Source organism: Poromitra crassiceps (assembly GCF_964638095.1).
Source record: "Poromitra crassiceps genome assembly, chromosome: 1".
NCBI lineage: Eukaryota > Metazoa > Chordata > Actinopteri > Beryciformes > Melamphaidae > Poromitra > Poromitra crassiceps.
The window spans coordinates 43,288,975-43,310,543 of NC_139623.1; the positions used below are offsets into that span (position 1 = coordinate 43,288,975).

General features: G+C 44.9%; 1 protein-coding gene across 3 annotated transcripts in view; it reads right to left on the minus strand.

Annotated features, from left to right (window-relative positions):
- abr (ABR activator of RhoGEF and GTPase) overlaps nucleotides 1–21,569 on the minus strand; it is a 387,908-nt gene that overhangs the window by 207,480 nt on the left and 158,859 nt on the right. The window contains exons 4-5 of one of the 3 annotated variants that reach the window (XM_083650477.1): nucleotides 20,624–20,809; nucleotides 2,022–2,120 (exon numbers count right to left, since the gene is read on the minus strand). In XM_083650477.1, coding sequence (XP_083506603.1) covers nucleotides 2,022–2,120; nucleotides 20,624–20,809 — 285 coding nt within the window. Of the gene's footprint in view, nucleotides 1–2,021; nucleotides 2,121–20,623; nucleotides 20,810–21,569 lie in introns of those variants that run through there. The other 2 variants (XM_083650475.1, XM_083650474.1) reach the window with 2 other exon arrangements.

The window sequence follows — 21,569 nt, forward strand, 5'->3', positions numbered from 1 at the left end:
GGGGTTTGTCCTCCCCAAACTATTTATACTACTATTGGGCGGCCAACATCCATAAGATGTTGTTTTGGGTCTCAGACTTGTCAGAGGATGAATCTCCAGTGTGGTCTCTCATGGAACAGCGTTCAAGCGATCCAGTGTCACTTCGCTCCTTGATCTGTGCCCCTCTACCATTAAGTAAACGCCATTGGACAAACAACCCCATTATTTACGGCTCTTTAAAGATATGGTCCCAGTTTAGAATACATTTCAAACATAAACAAGCTTTTACTTTTTCCCCTATTCTGGCAAATGTTAACTTTACCCCATCTCTTACAGACCCGTCTTTCCAATTATGGCATAGGAGAGGGATCAAGTGTGTGAAAGACCTCTTTAAGGAAGGGCATTTTATTTCGTTTGATCAGTTAAGGAAGGATTTTGACATTCCCCATTCACATTTTTTTAGGTATTTACAGATACGTAGCTATGTACAAAAACACTTTTCTCTAACAACTCCACAGAGCACGTGGGTAGATGACTGTCTGAGTGGGGATCCAGCTAGCAGGGGCGTGGTGTCTAGACTGTATGATATTATCCAGAGCGTCGCCTCTCCATCACTCACACACCTGGCAGAGAAATGGAAAGAGGAGTTGGGAATTGAGTTGTCGGAAACAGATTGGCAAGAGGCGGTCTCACTGGTGCACTCATCATCAATATGTATTAGGCACGGGTTGGTACAGTTTAAAGTTCTACATAGGCTTCACTTATCGGCGAGCAAGCTGGCCAAGTTATATCCTGGTTTAGACCCAAACTGTGTTAGGTGCAGTCGAGACCCAGCTACCCTCAGTCACATGTTCTGGCTGTGCCCCAAACTGACCCCACTCTGGACAGGTGTATTTAACACATTTTCCTTTATGTGCGACAGAGTCATTGATCCCAATCCATTGACCGCTCTGTTCGGTGTAGTCCCACAGGAGACATCAATTCCAACTCACCAAGCTGAAGCTATAGCATTCTCTACATTACTGGCTAGACGTCTAATACTCTTCAGCTGGAAGAAGGTTAGGGCACCATCCCATAAGCGCTGGGTAGAAGAAGTAATGTCCCATCTCAAACTAGAACAGCTTAAACACACTGCCCGAGGCTCCACCCAGAAGTACCTTAAGATCTGGCAACCGTTTATGTCCTACTTTGAGACGGAGTTCCCACAGGTTGTAGAAGAGTAGCTGCTCCCCCCCCCCCCCCCCCCCTCCCCCTTCCCCCAATCCTATCCTACATTTTGATTTTGATTTGTTTTGTTTTGTTTTGTTTTGTTTATTTCGTCATGTATTTGTATTCTTGTCCTGACTGGTTTAATTTAATTTAATTGTATTGTATTGTATTGTATTGTATTGATTTTGATTTATTGAGTAGTGTTGGTATTGTTGTGGGTTTGTTTTTGTTTTGTCCTGTTCTGTTTGTGTTAATTTGGAGAACGGAGTACTTTGAAAAACCAATAAAAACATTTGAATAATAAGATATGATAATCTCACTAGTTACCAATGTGAAAGTCAGATTTTGTAACTAAGATTTTGAGATGAATCGTTTTTGCAGCCTGTGTGTGTGTGTGTGTGTGTGTGTGTGTGTGTGTGTGTGTGTGTCTGTATGTGTCTGTGTGTGAGTGAGAGAGCGAGTGAGTGAGTGAGTGTGTGCCTGTGTGTGAGAGAGAGTGAGAGAAAGAGAGAAAGAGAGTGAGTGAGTGAGTGAGTGTGTGTGTGTGTGTGTGTGTGTGTGTGTGTGTGCCTGTGTGTGTGTGTGTGCGTGTGTGTGTGTGCGTGTGTGTGTGTGTGTGTGTTTGTGTGTGTGAGTGAGTGAGAGAAAGAGAGTGAGTGAGTGAGTGAGTGAGTGTCCTGTGAGAGGGAGTGAGAGTGAGAGAGTGACTGAGTGACTGAGTGTGAGCGTGTGTGCGTGTGTGTGTGTGTGTGTGTGTGTGTGTGTGTGTGTGTGTGCGTCTGTAGTGTGCGTCTGTGTGTGTGTGTGTGTGTGTGTGTGTGTGTGTGTCTCACCAGTAGCAGGGCCTCTAGCTGGTTGATGTAGATCTCCTCACTGGCTAAGAAGCCAGACAGCACCAGCTTCTTCATCTCCAGCCCCTTCTCTGTGTCTCCCTGCAGAAAAAATAGCCATGCGTTAATGCAGCCATTCACAATGGCTGCAAGCCAGATGTGGGCCGCAAACATTTTTTACATTTTCAAGTATATTATACAACATGTAGTTCCGACCAAGCAATCTGATTGGTCAAGGACCGTTCTTAAATGAGCATAACCGCACACCTAGCCATTCTTAAATCGTTCATTTAAGAACGGCCTCATCACTAAAATATCACTCCACCAGCCGGTCTGTTCAGCAGAGAACAGCAGCGGCCAAAATTCTGCAGGCAACATTCTATATTGCCTGTAACCCCACAAAATTTCTAGCCCATAAACTAACTAATAACTTGGCCAATAAGTATGTAACAGTGAATAAATAAAACTGCTCGCACACTGCAAGGGCTCCAGTGAAAATATTGATTGCACCGTTGCTGGTGATGTTTCGAGCAGACTGCTCTTCATCAGACTGCAATAAATATTTTCACTGGAGCCCATGCAGTGTGCGAGCCGTTTTATTTATTCACTGTTCCAGCCTCTCTCCAGCTCTGCACCTGCCGGATTCGACCTGGATGTGCGTGTTTTTAACTTTTCAATAAGTATGTAACACACAAAATAAAACTAGAACGACCGCACCACGGATTTATGCCTACGCCATTAGTTCATTCTTGAGTCCAAATCGCCATTTGAGGCAAATTTGATGAAATTCCGTCAAGGCATTCCTGAGATATCGCGTTAACAAGCTTGAAAATGGCGTTCGAGAGGTCACAGTGACCTTGACCTTTGACCTTTGACCACCAAAATCTAATCAGACCATCCTTGAGTCTAAGTGGATGTTTAAGGCAAATTTGATGAAATTCCGTCAAGGCATACCTCACATATCGCGTTAACGAACATCGGACGGACGTACAGACGGACATACGTACGTACGGACATACGTACGGACGGACGGACAGACAACCCGGATCCATAATGCCTCCGGCCTGGCTATCGCCAGCGGAGGCATAACAAACGGTAATGTCTTCATTTGATGTAGAATGCAGAGGACATGTAACTGGTTCGTTAAACTCGCATTCCAGGAATATTGTATTTACCGCACTTCTCCTAAAGTTAACGTAACTGGCGCCAGAAGACACTCGATTTGGGGATGGAACATGCCAGGATTGGCCACCACCAACTCCAGTGCCCAGAATTGTCAAATCAAATCATCGACAGACACGCTATGGCCCGCCTCTCAACCCTCTTTCATCTCAGACAGGCAGTATCATTTTCAGTCTGATACGTTACCGTCCTAACCTGACATTGCTAACAAAACAATCCATTTTGCATCAACGCTGTAAGCTAGCTGCTGGTTTCTGCACAGGTGTTTGTTACAGTTAACTAATGTGATGAGCATAGTGGTTGGCTGACGTCTGGCTGACTCAACGAGGACTATTTCTTGTCTCGGAGTAACACACTCGGCAAAAACTTTGTTATTTTGAGAGCAAATGGCCCCAAAATATGAACACCTTTTGTTTATAGCTTGTATTTTGTTGGTAACTGTTGTATAATCGCAATATTACACTCGAGGGTGTACTTTATCGTGATTATTGGTACTTCAGTGACGCGTACGGGGCCTGCCGCATCACCGTCGTGCCAATAACCACGGTAAAGTACACCCTCTCGTGTAATAGTGCTCAAGTATCTACTGACTGACTGTAGCTATGGCAGGGTTTCCGTTGTCCCGTAATTGCAGGACATTGGCCTTTAAAATTCATCAAAAACCTGTAAATTAAAATCTGCAGGACACCGTGTCCTGTAAATTATCTCCCGAGTCCCGATGCTATGAAGTATTGTAACCCCGGGTTAAACCCCGAGTCAAGAATATTGACCTGTCACTTTATAGTTTGGTAACACTATAGTTGCTAGTACTGCTCGTCTTTAGCTGCTTCTGATTGATCAGTTTAGAGAGGTACATCACGTTTCTCTAAAATGCTATTGACTAATGGGGCAGCTGGGCGGGACTGAGTGTTGGGATGTTGACAGTGCAGTGAGGTTTGTGTTGCGCTCGCTGCTAGTGGCTAGTGGAAACGCTGAGCTATGGATGTGTCAGTGTGAAAGAAAGGTTCGTCTGTGATCGCATGGCAGTTTCCTGGCTTTGACTTCAGGGCGGGTTGGCCGGCTGTGGCTTTGCTCTGCATGTGTCCATGCCACGTGGGCACAGGCTGCTCAGGCTGCCTAGTGTAGACAGCAGGCAGCTCTTCACCTGATGTTCCAACACAGGGATCAGCCAGTTACTTCCTATTGTGTTGACACTTCCTGTGACAGTACAGTACTAGTGAGCAGGTAAACGGTGTTTTGAACAGGAGGTCATAACACAACTGGGTCAAGTGGGCGGGGCTACATAAGGTGAATAGCAGAGCGATGCCAGTGCATAACGGTGGCATGAGAAGCCGTGCCTATGTGCTTTATAGACTGTTTTTTTGTGTTTCCGTCTAATGTTACAGCTCTAGCGTGACATCTAGTGGGCAAAAATAATCGCATATACTGTATAGCTCCTTTAACATTTCTGCTGGGCTGACTTGCTGTTTGATGCCCGGTAGTGTCCTCTAGAGAGAGAGTGGCATCAGCGGAGGACCAAAATGCAAGACTCATTAGCCAATGAACAGCCAGGAATGGGTCTTGCGCTACTTTTGCATGCTTTTGATTCAAGGGATGAAAAACCCTTTCAGAGTACAACACAAACAGTCTATTTTGCTGCAACTCGACAGTGCTGCTTAATCCAGGACCTTACTTCCTGGAAATCTTGAGAGTAAAAAACTGGTCCATTGGAGTGAATGGAGATGTCGGGACTCTTCTATCTACATGGCTCTGATGCCCGGTGCATCGGTGCACATGACCTCATGAACGTAGCAGAGCTGTGATTGGTATACTTTTGTGGAGACAGACAGACAGACAGACAGACCCTGTTGTAGATAGCTCGGCCACAGGCTCGAGCCATAATAATAAGTGACATAGTAGAAGACCCAGCAAGCACAGTGTATGTCTAAAGGCAAGTGAAAGATTTGGTAAAGTATTTTTATCCATTTATAGAATTCACACGTTAAGAAACGCCACAACACACAACCTGGTTTCCTTCACATCAGCGTGGTAGTTAGTCACCACATCAGGTAAACATCTGCTGAGAGAGACCGATACCAACTAGGCATGGGTCGATTTCCGGTTTTACCGGTTCGGTTCGGTATACGAGCCCAAACCGGTTTGATCACGTGCGAACCGAAAAAACCTAAAAAAAAAAAAAAAAAAAAAAAAAAATGTTTTAGTTTTTTTTTAGTTTTTTGCCAGTCCATTCTGATTGCACTATTGTTCGTATTAGCCTCTTCTCAAGTTGCACTAGTAGGCAAGTCTTATTTTGTTTATTATGTTGATGTTTGAAGAAAAGTTAAGCTGAATAGTTATGAGAAATAAAAACAGTGTGTTGTTACAGTTAAAAGGTTCTGCTTATTTGTATTCAGTGTTCGTGCTGGTTGGCAGCATACCAGCTTAGAGGTGCATTATCGCCACCAACTGCAGCCGCTTTGATACGTTTTTTTGGGGAATATCGAACCGGTTTCAAAATGTTCAAACCGACCCATGCCTAGGCCCTATATTGTGTGAATTTGTGAGTTTTGAAGTTTATAAGGCAGCTCAGCTGTAAGCCAATCCATTCTGATTGCACTGCTTGTGTTTTTATTAGCCTTTTCTCAAGTTGCACTATAGGCAGAAGTCTTATTTCATTTATTATTTTGATGTTTAGAAGAAAAGTTGAGCTGAATAGTTATGAGAAATAAATACAGGGTGTGTTTGTTACACAGGTGTCCTGCTTCTTTTTATTCAGTATCATTGCTGGTTGACAATACCAGCTTAGAGGTGTATTATCGCTATCAGGTGGACTGAAGTTGCACTACAGACAGTTATGGGCCACACTCGGGAGCCCTGCTTAAAAAAAAAAAAAATAATAATAATAATAATTACAAAAAAAATCGGTATACCGGTTCGATCCGGTTTAGACGGCAATATCGAACCGGTTTTAAAATTTTCAAACCGACCCAGCCCTAATACCAACGCATTCTAAGTGCATAGACAGCAGCTGTTTAATGGGATCCTCATTCATTTAATAACATCTCAATGGCTTGCTTCCTCTATGGAAAGTCTGAGTTGCTTCCAGGGAAAATGCAGTTGTGTTTTAAGTCACCATCTTCATCATGACTGTATGAGTTTAGAAAGCAGGGGAAAAGGCTTAAATAATGTGCAGTTCTCTCTACAGGGAGAAAAATAGCAGGTAACCAGTTGGCAAATAAAAAAAAGACTGCAAGCCATTCGTAAGATATATTTCACACGTTGCTATAGTGTGAAGATGATCATTATATTCACAACATTATTCTCCAGATTAGCAGTGTACTGTGGTAAAGAGCCTGTTTGTAGTCCACACACTGAAACATAAAAGGTGTGACTGCTATTGAAAGAGTGCTCAATTACATAATGAACCTTTGATATGGACAGAGAGGGCTTACTGTGGGAGTGACTTAATTACATAATGAACCTTTGATATGGACAGAGAGGGCTTACTGTGGGAGTGACTTGACCTATTTCACAAAGGACAGACAGATGCTCACAAGGCTGTACTGCAAATTGCTATCTGTGGCGGTAGCAGTTCAATTACAGCCACAAGTCTGCCAGCCAAAAGGACATAAAATGAAGAATGTTTTCGTTATGAGACTGACGTGTGTGTGTGTGTGTGTGTGTGTGTGTGTGTGTGTCTGTGTGTGTGTGTCTGTGTGTGTGTTTGCCAAAAACAGCCTTGGGAGCAGAACAGAAAATTAATTATTAACACAGTCAGATCCTTAGCATGATATGAGCCAGCCAGCCCTGCCTAAGTAAAGGAAAAAGCCATGAGCTCATTATAGCTCATTATAATATAACATCGTTATATTAACCCCATCAGCACTAACATCGTTATATTAACCCCATCAGCACTAACATCACTATATTAACCCCATCAGCACTAACATCATTATATTAACCCCATCAGCACTAACATCATTACATAACCCCATCAGCACTAACATCGTTATATTAACCCCATCAGCACTAACATCGTTATATTAACCCTATCAGCACTAACATCATTATATTAACCCCATCAGCACTAACATCATTATATTAACCCCATCAGCACTAACATCGTTATATTAACCCCATCAGCACTAACATCGTTATATTAACCCCATCGGCACTAACATCGTTATATTAACCCCATCAGCACTAACATCGTTATATTAACCCTATCAGCACTAACATCGTTATATTAACCCCATCAGCACTAACATCGTTATATTAACCCCATCGGCACTAACATCGTTATATTAACCCCATCAGCACTAACATCGTTATATTAACCCTATCAGCACTAACATCGTTATATTAACCCCATCAGCACTAACATCCCACCTCTGACACTGATGTCACTCCTCAGGATGAGAGGGGCCACAAGGTCCTGTACAAGGCCCTGTACATTAACTGCTTCTACTGGTACTACTGGTATAAGCATTAAGATATGATTATTATCAGGAAGGGGAAGAGGCTTCATCATTACTATCTACATCTACTACAAAAAATACAAATAAAAAAAAAGTTCATTATTAACAAATATTCAATACTACTTGTTCCATTTTAAAGGTTTTAGCTGATGAAGACAAAATGTACTATAGTAAGTGGCTTTGGATAAAAGTGTCTGCTAAATGACGTCATGTACGATATATTTACACACACTTGCACTACAAACATTTATCAACCTTTTAGACCAGTGATTCCCAACCTGTGGGCCGCGGCCCCCTGGTGGGCCGCGAAGGTATTGCAAGTGGGCCGCCAAATCATTTCCAAAAAAGTATGATTTTTGAAAAAAAAAAAAAAATTGAAAGATTTTGAAAAATCATACTTGAAAAAGTATGATTTTTGTTTCTTTGATGTTATTGCTTTTGCTTGAATTGAAGTTTCATCTTTACATCATCTTTATATTGGGTTTGTGTTTATTTGTAACCCTATCGATTTAATGGGCTTTCTTCTGATATTTGGATTTTGTTTGGATCTGATATTGGATGTCAAATTGTTATGAGAATGCATTTTTCCATTGTTGAAGGATACCGTTATTTATTAATCATTTGTTAATTAGCCTGTTACAGACAGCCCCTTGCTTGTCATTTCTGACATCTGTGTGGTGCTGATGGACAGCTCCTTGAATGATTGGTGTGTGTGTGTGTGTGTGTGTGTGTGTGTGTGTGTGTGTGTGTGTGTGTCTGTGTGTGTGTGTGTGTGTGTGTGCGTGTGTGTATGTGTGTGTGTGTGTGTGGACAGCTCCTTGAAAACTGTAATACTGAAGGTGTTGCAACATGTTACAGGTGCTGTGTTAGTGACTGTGGAGCTTCCAACATGTTTCTCCTGTATTCAGTTCAGTCCTTTATGTTCAATTTTCAATAAAAAAGTGCTCTGAGAACGCATTATATGGCCTTTGTATTTATGGGGTCGGAGGTGGGCCGCGAACATTTTTGAGACATAAAAGTGGGCCCTGAGTTGGAAAAGGTTGGGAACCACTGTTTTAGACACAAACTGAGAGTTCCCCAAACTTTTGAGTAGCCAGTCAGATTGAAAAAGTAGCTGGATCATGTTTGCGGCGTTTGTTCCAGTGGTCCTTTTCCCAATTAATAAACAAACCTCAAATATGTATCCATTAGTGTGACAATTGAAATAATACAAATAAACATTCTTATAAAGGCTCAATTTAATTATAAATAAAACAAAATCCATATAAACACAAACAGGCAATGTATATTTTTAAGAACAAAGAAAATACTAATAACTATGTTTCCCACAGGATTTGGAGAGATTGTGGTGGGTAGACCTTGCTTGGACCCTCTTGGGGGGTTCGGGGGGCCATGCCCCCTGTAAGAAACAATTGAACATTTTAAACTAAAATGCATGAATCTGGTTCACTTTGAGAACCAATTTAGGAGAGGGGTGGTCAATTATTTTTCATGGGGGGGCCACATGAGAAACCCAGATTGTTGCTGAGGGCTGAACAAATATTGTCAGGCCATAACCCAGGAACTTTGATGAGAGAGAGGATCACAAAAAAATGTCCTCGCTACCAGAGGGCCAGATTTTGCTGAGGGTTGGGGGCCAAACGGCGCCGGCGTGGAAAAATGTTGGGCATTTGAAGACAGGTTTAGAAGAATAACTAATTTTAAATTAACAGTTGTGATGTCATTATTAAGTCTTAAACACCAATATTTGATCCTTTTCTCACTCACTCCTATGTCACCACTTGCTCTCCCTGCAGGGCTTGAAATTAACTTTTTTGACCACCTGCCAATATGCTGCTAGAAGTTACCAGCCAATTAGAATTTCCAGTGTAGCTAAAATGATTTTCTAGAAATAAACCAGAATATGAGTGGGTTAATTTAAGCATAAGTATCAGTAAGTGGCCCGGGATTCTCACAAGAACAAAAATGCACTCTTGAAGCTAAATAAATCCTAAACCAACAAGTGAATTATTTACAGTTTTACTTCATTGTAGAACAGTCATTTCTTACACATGAGATTACTTTTAGCCTTTTAGTCATAAAGATTATTGAAAGATATTCCATATTCCAGACTGAAATGTTATAACAGAAGTGGAGTATTGGCCAGAATGACATGAACATTTGGACACTTATTCAGCAGGTATCTTGTATGTTGCCTTCAGGTGCACTGTAATTTTTTATTTTGTTTTACAGTGTATAAAGTAACCGGTAGGCCAGAGGCCAGTAGGCGGAGAAATAGCTGGCTGCCGGGGCTTGGGGAACTCCCTGCACAAAGGAGAAATATTTTAGTGCGAGTTGCTCCTCTGAGAAATGCAAAGAGCATCTAAGATATTTAAATATCTTCTGATGAATATCTCAAATTGTGCCTATGGTTGGTTCATGAAGACATTATTCATCTCCATGGTGCTCCTCTTGAGGCGAGAGGAGGGCATCTGCATAGGCTAGAATAGGAGTCAAGACTCGTTGTGGCAGACTGGGGAGATGGGTGGGGCAAAACGACGCTTCAGAGGACAGTTTCAGGGGAGATGGACTTCCGTGAAGCCAGCTGCTGCTATGATCGGCCAGAGAGAGGGAGGTGACGTAGAACCCTTGCTATATGTACTAGAATGAACTGATGTCATATATTTTTATTTAGCCTTTATTTAAACAGGTAAAATCACAAGTGCGACCTGTTCATACAGCAGCTCATACAACAGTTACACATGTAAAGACAGCAACAGTACAATCAACCGTCAAACCATAATAAGTTAAAAACAACATAAAACATAAAGTGCTGAAGAGGAAGGGGGGGGGTAGAGAAAAATGTTTAACGTTGAGAGCAGGAGCAGATCAAGGAAGCTCTCTCCAAATTACTCAACAATAATTTAAAACTTGCCAGGGGGATCAAACTGGACAGCTTCAGACTCTGCTGTAGCGTGTTCCAGGTGGAGGGGGACCAAACTGGACAGCTTCAGACTCTGCTGTAGCGTGTTCCAGGTGGAGGGGGCAGAGTAAGAGAATGCCTTTTTTCCACGCTCAGTACGAACTGAGGGGATAGATACTGTTTGCGGAGAAGATAGACAGTTAAGTATGTGGGAAACAGACCAAGGATGGATTTATAAACACAAATATACCAGTGTACAGTTCTGCGCATGGAGAGGGATGACCAGTTGACTAGAGAATACAGCAAGCAGTGATGTGTAAGGGGTTTACAGCCAGTAATAAATCTCAGCGCACCATGATAAACAGCATCCAGCAGATGGAGACATTTAGCAGACGCATTCATTACATTACATTACATTACGTCATTTGGCAGACGCTTTTATCCAAAGCGACTTACAATAACACATTTTTTGTCAGCAATAGAACAATCAACTATGGAGCACAGTCTGTGACAACTACAACTTCTGAAGGAACAGTGGTACAAGTTTAGGTTAGTGGTACAAGGTTGGTTAGGTATTTTTTTTTTTTTTTTATATATAAGGAAAGAGAGAGACGAAGTTAGATCAAGGAGGGCCCAAATGGAGCCTGAAAAGGTGTGTCTTTAGTTTTTTCCGAAAGATCGGCAGTGATTCAGCAGTCCTGACCGAAGGTGGAAGCTCGTTCCACCATTGAGGTGCCAGGGACGAGAAGAGTCGAGATCGGGATGAGCGACTTTTGAGCCCCCGTAGCGAAGGAGGGGCGAGGCGACCTGCACTGGTGGAGGAGCGAAGGGAGCGGTGAGAGGTTTGGAACCTGACCATGGATTGCAGGTACCGGGGAGCTGACTGGTGTACTGCCCTGTAGGCCAGTACCAGTGTCTTGAATTTGATGCGGGCCAAGATGGGAAGCCAGTGGAGCTCCTGGAAGAGGGGAGTGACGTGAGAGAATTTGGGTTGGTTGAATATCAGACGGGCTGCAGCGTTCTGAATGAGCTGAAGCGGTCGGATGTCGGTGGCAGGTAAGCCGGCCAGAAGCACGTTGCAGTAGTCCAGGCGGGAGGAGACAAGAGACTGGACCAGGAGTTGAGTCGCTTCTCTTGTGAGAAAGGGACGGATTTTGCGGATGTTGTAGAGAGAGAACCTACAGGAGCGCGCTGTAGCAGCTATGTTGGCAGAGCAAGACAGCTGGTTGTCAAGGATCACCCCAAGGTTCTTGGCTGTTTGGGAGGGAAGTACAGTGATGTTGTCAATGGAGATGGAGAGATCTGTAAGAGGGCAGTCTTTTCCTGGGAGGAAGAGTAGCTCGGTCTTACCAAGGTTGAGCCTGAGGTGGTGGGCAGACATCCAGTCGCCAATGTCTTTGAGGCATGCAGAGATGCGAGCCTCGATTTGCGTGTCAGAGGGGGGGAAGGAAAGGAAAAGCTGGGTGTCATCAGCATAGCAGTGATAAGAAAAGCCATGAGAAGAGATCACATAGGCAAGAGATCTGATATAGAGAAGGAAAAGTAAGGGGCCCAGGACTGAGCCCTGGGGGACACCGGTGGTAAGAGGACAGGATCTGGAGAGGGACCCTCTGCATGAGACCTGGTATGAGCGATTCGAAAGGTAGGAAGCAAACCAGGAGAGTGCAGAGCCTGAAATGCCGAGGTCAGACAGAGTGGAAAGAAGGATTTGGTGGTTGACTGTATCGAAGGCAGCAGACAGGTCAAGGAGGACAAGAACAGAAGAGAGGGATGAGGCCTTAGCAGTGTGAAGGGCCTCTGTGACAGCAAGAAGAGCTGTCTCAGTGGAGTGAGAGGCCTTGAAACCGGACTGCAAAGGGTCCAGGAGGTCATTTTGGGAGAGATAGAGAGAAAGTTGTTCGGACGCTGCTCGTTCGAGGGTTTTGGAAAGGAATGAGAGAAGAGAGACAGGTCTGTAGTTGTGAATAGCAGTAGGGTCAAGGGAGGGTTTCTTAAGCAGAGGCTTGACTCTTGCAGTCTTTAGAGCAGGCGGGACAAGACCAGAGGACAGAGAGGAGTTAATGAAGGTAGTGAGGAAGGGAGATATGTTAGGTGAGATGGTTTGGAGGAGAGAGGAAGGGATAGGATCGAGGGGGCAGTAAGTGGCTCGGTTTGAGCTGATGAGTTTAAGCACTTCATCAGGAGAGAGAGGAGAGAAGGAAGGAAATCCAGGGACAGGGGGCAGAGAAGCAGGATTGGAGTCGGGAGTGTTAGTGAGGGTGGCTGGAGGATGGAAGGAGGAGCTGATGTCATCCACCTTTTTAGTAAAGAAGGTTACAAAGTCATCAGCAGAGAGGGAGGAGGGAGGGGGAGGGGAGGGAGGGTTGAGGAGCGTGGAGAAGGTGGCGAACAGTTTACTGGGATTGGATGCAGAGGACTGGATTTCAGAGATGAAGAAGGAGGTTTTTGCTTTAGAGACAGCATCAGTGAAGTTTGAGTGGATAAGGTGGTAGGAAGAGAGATCTTCAGGGAGATGTGATTTTCTCCATTTTCTCTCAGCTGCCCGAAGCTCAGTTCGATAAGTTCGCAGAGATTCAGTCAGCCAAGGAGAAGGGGGAGAAGATCGGGCAGGCTTAGTGGTGAGTGGGCAAAGAGAATCAAGAGCGGAGGAGAGAGAGGAGAGAAGAGTAGTGGAAGCCTCGTCGGTGGACAGCAGAGCAAATTGCTCGGCAGGGGGAAGTAGGGAGAGGACGGTAGAAGAGAGGGAGTCGGGAGAGAGAGTTTTTAAGTTGCGTCGGGTGGTGGTAGAGTGAGGGGGAGATGGGTGGGAGGAGGGGAGGGGGATGGGAAGGGAGAAGGTGATAAAGTGGTGGTCGGAGACAGGAAGAGGAGTCACAGTGAGATTAGAGGTGGAGCAGGATCTGGTGAAGACCAGGTCAAGCACATTCCCTGCTTTGTGAGTAGGAGGAGATTGAGAGAGGTAAAGGTCAAAGGATGAGAAGAAGTTAAGGAAAGACGGAGATTGTAAGGTTACTGGCTGGATGTTGAAGTCTCCCAGAAGGATGAGTGGAGTACCATCCTCAGGAAAGACGGAGAGGAGGGTGTCCAGCTCGTCCAGAAAGTGGCCAAGCGGACCAGGCGGGCGGTAGATTACCACAATGTTGAGCTTGATGGGTAGGGATACGGTAACTGCATGGGACTCAAAAGATGAGATAGACAGATGAGAGAGAGAGGTGACAGTGTAGGTCCATTTGGGAGAGATGAGGATACCAGTGCCACCGCCACGGCCAGAGGCTCTAGGGGTGTGGGAGAAGGAATATGCAGAGAGCGCTGCAGAAGTAGCAGTGTTTTCAGGAATGATCCAGGTCTCTGTGAGAGCTAGAAAGTGGAGGGTTTGAGATAGAGCATGAGCCGAGATGGTCTCAGTTTTCTTAACAGCCGACTGACAGTTCCAGAGACCTCCGGCAATAGTAAAAGGACTGTTTGCGCGCTTAGGGTGGGAGAGATTACCAGAGTTACTACCCCTGAAGCAGCCGTGTCTACGGCGTCTGTGGGCTGAGGTTACAACAGGGATGGGAAGAAAACACATAGTTAGGTAGATGAGTAGGTAGAATAAGAGAGGTAGTAAAAAAAAAACCTATTCTATGACAGTGTTCAGAAATACTGCTTCAACAGGGCTATAAGCCACACCTCTCTAATCAGCGCCCGTCGTTCCCAGGTGGGTGGGTGATTGGGCTGGTGTCAGCTGAGAGCTATCAACCAGCTATCAACCAGCTGAGCCACAGGTTCACTCAGAGACAAAACTAGCCTAAAAAACTACTCCTTTTAGAATAAGGCAGACACTAATAACACAAAATAACACAGCCTAAGCACTTACCCACTGAAGTCAAAGTTAAATCACAGAGAGGGGTATCCACAGAAGAGCAGTTCTATGTCAGACAGCTAATGTGCAGCTAATGTGCAATGTACAAAACATCACCGTAATCCAAAAGCGGCAAGAAGGTGGCAGCAACCAGTCGTCTCCTTGCATTAAAGGAGAAACAAGATTTGTTCCTAAAAAAGAAGCCCAATTTCAACTTTAACTTCCTTGCCAGCAAATCAATATGAAGTTTAAAAGAGAGGACATCATCAATTAAAATACCCAAGTATTTATAAGAAGCCACAAGCTCAATAGGGGTACCCTGCACTGACAGAATGCAGGGGAGAACAGCTGGCACCTTCTTGAAAGAAAAGAACATGGCTTTTGTTTTGTCTGCATTTAACACCAATTTGAGATGATACAGGTCTGACTGTAAGACATCAAAAGCAGACTGTAAGCATTCAAAAGCAAGGGCAACAGTGTTCGCACAACAATACAGAATGGTATCATCCACGTAAAGATGAACAGAGGCATTTATATTACGACCTACATCATTTATATAAATGATAAAAAGGGTTGGCCCTAGCACGGAGCCCTGTGGCACGCCACTTGTGACACCAAGGACACTGGAGGAGAGATCACCAAATTGAACGCATTGTCTACGGTTTGAGAGGTAGTTTACAAACCAACCAGTGGCTTGAGTAGACAGACCTATATCTAACAAACGCTGGCATAAGGTAGCATATCTGGCATATCTGACGTCATGGCAGGCGTCATACTTGGACTTGACTGACAACAACATAGCTGACGTCATACGACATCGCGGGGTGATCAGGTTATGCATGTGTGGCCTTCTGCTTGAAATTTGGTCTGGAAACCTCATTTCATAAAAAAAAGATGATATAATTATTAGGGCTGTGAATCTTCACTGGCCTCACGATTCGATTCGATTACGATTCATCTGTCAACGATTCGATTCGATTCGATTAAACGATGCATCACGATGCATCGCGATGCATCTTAAATCGATGCATCACTTTTTCCGCAATACATGATTTATTTTTTCTCACTTTCTTTTTTCTCACTGTGTGGCTACTTTTAAAATAAAAGTGCATTTGGAATTGCATTGTATTATGATCCATAATTAAAATAAACAACTGCATGTACTTACATTCTATTTTATTTGATTCTAAAAAAAAAAAAAAAAAAAAGTTTTTTTTTATTTTTAATAATCGATTTTTGATATTTGTTAATCGATGCAGAATCGTGCACGTCCGCATCGCGATGCATCTTATAATCGATTATTTTTGACACCCCTAATAATTATACAAAAGTCTCCCCCCAAACGATCACTTCTGGCCCATAATAGTGTGGCAGTGTGTTTATGTTGAGAGACGCTGTGCCCTGTGTGTATTTTAGTGATAGGACATTGTGTTTTGCTGTGTTCTGTGTTTATGTGGTCGAGCGAGGTTGTGTTAATGTGGAGAGAGAGAGAGCGCCGATAAACCGCTCAAACGCAGGGATGGTCAGGTAACACAAAGCTGCCCCTTGTTAGCTCAATACAGTTGAAACTAATTCCATGGGAGAAAAAAAACACTAGACACAGATGGCTGCTAACATAACAGTTTTACACACCGTTCGACTTCCGGGTCAAAGAACGTCAGCGCATGCGCTGATCGCCTTGTCCAGTTCCATTCCGACTGGCCTGTATGCAGGAGTAAATTGACTATCAATCGCATTATCTGGGTGTTAGTCGGACTTTTATAACTTCAATTTCAGTCAAGCTAACATGTTTACATGCATTTCAAAAGTCCGGTTTTAGGCGGACTAACGCAATAATTTGATTTTCTTAAGTGCATGTACATGTACCGAGTGTGACAGGTGCTGACAGTTTCCAGCTTGAATAGTATGCATGCATTTCAGATGAAGGCTCCGTTTGTGACCAAAGCCTTAGTTAAGAAACTGATATCCACAGCTCATGTCACATTCGTGTGCATATTGTACAACATTTTCAATTGGATTTACATTATCGCATTGGTAAGTTATTGTATACACCCTACAGCTGTTTGCTTAACAGTGAACCAGGGTGGGCCTTCGACAGGTTTTTGAAAGCTAAATAGCCTCTCAGTAACTTGTTTTGTTGCTGGTGTTCCTTCCTAGAGAAGCTCAAAGTTGATTTTCACTCCTTGACACTGCAACGCAAAACAAACAGCATTTGGAAATGAGTCACACGGGGCAGCGACATCTCTTGGAAGTGTTACGAATACGCCAGGTCCTGTTGCTCACCATCTATTTCAAGCACCGAAAACACTTTGTGTTTACACGCTGCCTAGAGAGACTTACACCAGAATTGTGAGGTCTTTTGCAAACGCCACAACGCTTATTGAAATGGTTTCCCCGGTCTCGTCTGACAGGGTTTCCTATCAGTATCTTGACTTAAGACGTGATGCCAAATCCCGGTAGTCGCACTGACCACTGAGGAAAAACAAGACAGAGACAGTAAACACAGACAACGTACAGCGTCTGTGCTGTGTGTCTGCACGTTGCGTGTGTGCGCAGGGCTGACTCGGGAAAGGACAGGAAAGGAGGAGAAAAGTCTTTTTTCCGACAGCGGGAATATTTTCCCTCTGCGATACAAAGAGCTTCTGTGTGGCGAGGGGGCAAGAGGAGAAGTGCACGAGCAGCGGAAGGCTTTCCCAGCAGGCCAACCTGCTGCAGCACACGCACGCATACGCGCCATGCTTCACCACTGTGCCCTCTGTCCATACACACTCACACACACACACACACACACACACACACACACACATTCAGTTAGCCTTTGTTCACACCTGGCGCTTAACAGAAGCAGAGCTGAAGTTGAGCTCACGCTGAAGTTGAGCTCACGCTTAGCCGGTCACACCAGGTTAAGCGTTGTCAGGTTGTCAGTTGTCAAGACTGACGACAGACGTTCACCCCGCGTCACCTCCGGGGCAAAGCGGCACCACTCCTCATTCGCCTCATTCAAAACAACTAATGTATGGCGGATCTTTTTATATATTTTCTTTAACTTAACATAACTTTTTATAGATAATCTGTTTAGCCTTAGCGCCAAACTTTGTTTTTCTAGGGGGCACGGTGGCGCAGTGGTAGCGCTGTCGCCTCACAGCTAGAAGGTCCTGGGTTCGATTCCCACCTGGGACGCTGTGAGCGCTGAAGGAATGCATGCCCGTCCGCATGTCCTCGAGTGCCCACCGCCCGGGTGGGGTCGTCAAAAGGGCCTTTCTGTGTGGAGTTTGCATGTTCTCCCTGTGCCCCCTGGGGGTTTCCTTCATACTGTATAGGAACCCCTCACCAAAACATGCAATATCCTGGTCGCTGAAGTGGTGCCTCCTCTGGTCGTTCGGGGTGCCTGTTGGGAGGGAGGGGAACTCTTTGGAATAGCATGATCCTCCCACGTGCTATGTCCTACCGGTGAAGCTTCCCCTGTCAGGTGAAAAGAAGCGGCTGGCTAACTGCCAATGTCTCGGAGGAAGCATGGAGCCAGTTTCGGCTCTCCCCAGATCGGCAGAGGGTGGAGCAGCAACCAGGATAAATAAATTAAAATTAGCACTAATGGGGGATAAAAAATTGGATAAAAAAATTGGCGGGTGGGGGGACTTTGTTTTTCGACGTACTTTCTCAGAATTGTAACATACCTTATTAACTGCATTTCCTCTTCTCTTTCTCATCGCAAGGAAAGTGCTAGAATGAATGAATCGTGTTTTTAGTCTGGGATCTATTCCAACAATGAAGGACGCAGCACTGCAGCATATTGACAACGCAGAGAGGCTTGGACACTTGGCGCTTGGACACGGAAGTAGTATTTTCCGGAGGTCATACGTCACAGCTTAACAAGCGAATTGACTTCCTGCCTGGCAGCTTCACGCTTCACGCTTGGAAAATAGGACTGAATCCTGAATACATACAGCAAACCCTGCATGCTTCACCACTGTGCCTTCTGTCCTCCCTGTGCTACACACACACACACACACACACACACACACACACACACACACACAGACAGACAGACAGACAGACAGACAGACAGACAGAGTTTTGGGCAAGCTACTTGGAAAATGTAGTAAGCTAAGCCACCAGCTACTCTACATTAAAATATAGCATCACTTCTTTGAAGCTATCGAAATGTAGAAAGCTAAGCTATAAGCTAGGGGTCGGGGGAAAAGTCAATACACCATAGTATCACGATATTTTGCCTGACGATATTGTATCGATATTTGGACGCCAAGTATCGATATTGCAAAAAAAAATATATTTTTTTTTTTGCAGGCCATGCCAGGCTAACCTGACGCTGCCAGATGGACGGTTTAGCTTCACATTACGTTTACGTTTCACTAAACCAGTCCATCTGGAAATGCAGTAATCCAACCCGCTGACGGAGGCGGGCACTTTTTCCAAGCTACTTGGCAGGTGATTGGATGACCCATCTGTCTATCACCGCTGGTGCGTGTTAACTTCAACCAATCAGATCGCCATGCCTCTGACGTAACGTTTGCGACCGGAGGACTAATAAACACATATGGGGCCTCGTTCGGGGGTATGAGCCTGTTGAAATGTTTGTTGCTAATTAGCGGCTAACAGCAGCCAGGAGTGTTTGGCTACGCGCAGGGAATTGACGAGTGGCCATCCCTTGCGCTATTAATATTCATTGATGAAAACGGAGCGCAGTGCCACATGTGTTTATTTACTATGCTGCCTCGCTATCTCCGTAAAAGAACGTAAAGCGCTTTTGCGCAGCTTTGTGTGTGTGTTTTGTGGAAGCTAATGTAGGCTAACATGTGCTCCGGCTAGAGTGATGTGGGCTGGGGCCAGAGTTATGATTATTGCACGGGAATTTCCACAAACTAACACATGAGCGATTAATAATTGGATTGGATTAATAAACGTTTTGATATTTTGGAAATGCTGTCCAGTTGAGAAATAACTGAAGTTATTGCTGCATCTACGATAGCCTCGCTAGCTTTCGCTTCCGCGGCGGCAGCCATGTTGACGAGTGAAAAGAACTACAAAGACCATGTACCCACTACTTGCCCAGACGCTTCTCAGTAGGGTCACACAGAAAGCCCGCCTAAGGCTGCCGCTGATTCGACGAGCCGGCCATGGTTCGGGTTTCTAAGCCAATCATCTTAACTGCCTGTGCATATCAAGATGGATTACGTCGAGAGAATCTCTTTTGATCTCGCGAGGTTATCCATCTTGCAAGCAAGGTTAATGCCAGGCCACCGGGCTACTATAAACTTTAGTTCCAAGGCCAGCAGTAAACAAACGGTAGCATATTTTCATTTTGTTTTAACAGTAACAGTTTTGTCATAACAGTAATTTACAAATTCGCTACTTGTAGCAAGCTACTGCCCAACACTGCACGCGCACAGACACACACACACACACACAGTTCACACACACAAAAAAGAAAAGTCTGTCATGGTCTACTCACACACACACACACACACACACACACACACACACACACACACACACACACACACACAAACACACACACACACACACACACACACACACACACACACACACACACACACACACACACACACAAAATAGAAAAGCCTGTCATGGTCTACTCAGCCTCATACCAGTTGAAACAGAAGTGGAGTTTGTCCAGAAAACACTCAGGGAGGTGGGAGAAAAACAGTCACCATTGACTTCAGTACAGCACACTAACTCAAGTCAATGGTCACTGGTTTTGTCTGGCCACATGACAGAATTTTCATTTTTGGGCGAACTGTTCCTTTAACAGACAGAAGTTAACACGAGGAAGAAAATATCAACTTCCTTAAACAAGTAGCAGACTGTTGGCTCAGATCAATGTGTCATAGAGTAGCTGCCTCTGGAAGCCATGTGAGGGCATCAGAGGCTGTCCAAGCAACACACACACACACACACACACACACACACACACACACAGAGCAGCAGCAGCAGCAGCAGCAGCACATAGTGACGCCACATCATCCGAGGACATCAATAAGACTTTCCACTTGGCTATATTTAGCCAAGCATTCAAGCCTGGCTAGAGTGTCAGAATCGTGTGTGTGTGTGTGTGTGTGTGTGTGTGTGTGTGTGTGTGTGTGTGTGTGTGTGTGTGTTGTGTGTGTATTATTTCCCAATGCATCCGGTGGGCTGGCAGTACTTGGAGCCCCTGTCCCTCCCAGCTGTGCAGCGGCTGTCTCACCTTGAACTGTCTATGTGTCGGAGTGATGGGCTCCAGTTCCCCATCTTCGTATTCAAACACCTCCTCCTCGTCCAGCACCCTGTCCAAGTAGCACAGCACCTCCTCCTCGTCCTCCTCCATCATCCCCCTCTCTCCCTCTCTTTCTCCCTCTCTCCTCGGTGTGCAAATCCCTTCTTCAGGGCCTGCCTGGACACATCAGTGTTTTCCCTTCAGAGCGAGCCGTCTGGACTCTGGACACCGCGAGAAAGAGAGAGAGAGAGAGAGAGAGGACCCTGCCTACATTACCCCACCCCCTTCCTCCGCTGGGCTTCCTGGTGTGTGCGCGCGCGTGTGTGTGTGTGTGTGTGTGTGTGTGTGTGTGTGGCACTGTTCCGCCTCGGTCGATGAGGTCTGCCCTCCCTCCACATCCGCCCCTCCCCTCACAACGATGATATGCAGCCACTTCCTGGATGGCCACATACACGTTTCTTTCTCACTCCTCCTTCTGTCTGCTTCACGTCTTCCAACCTTCTTGTCATCTCTCTGCTCAAAAGCCACTTCCTCGTCAGACGGACACACACACACACACACACACACATGCACACACGTGCGCACGTTTCTTTCTCTTTCATGTCAATGACAGTAAGAGATCATCTCTCCCGACTTCTTCCTCCCATCGTCTCTCTCTCGCTCCCCCCTCTGGTCTTTGTCTCTCATATTGATCTGCTGAGAGTCTGAGATGCTGAGCTGAGAGCGGCTAAAGTGCTGCTAGCCTAGCGCTGCTGCTTCTAATTACAGGTCACATAGTTCACCGGCCAGCAGCTTCACACCAGCACAATGAGTCTTTCTTCACTTGAAACCGATGAATGAAAATAACTTCAAACAACCAGGCTTTACCAAAAGCTTTAAAGGACCAGACTTTACCGAAAGCTTCAAAGGACCAGGCTTTACCAGAAGCTTCAAACCA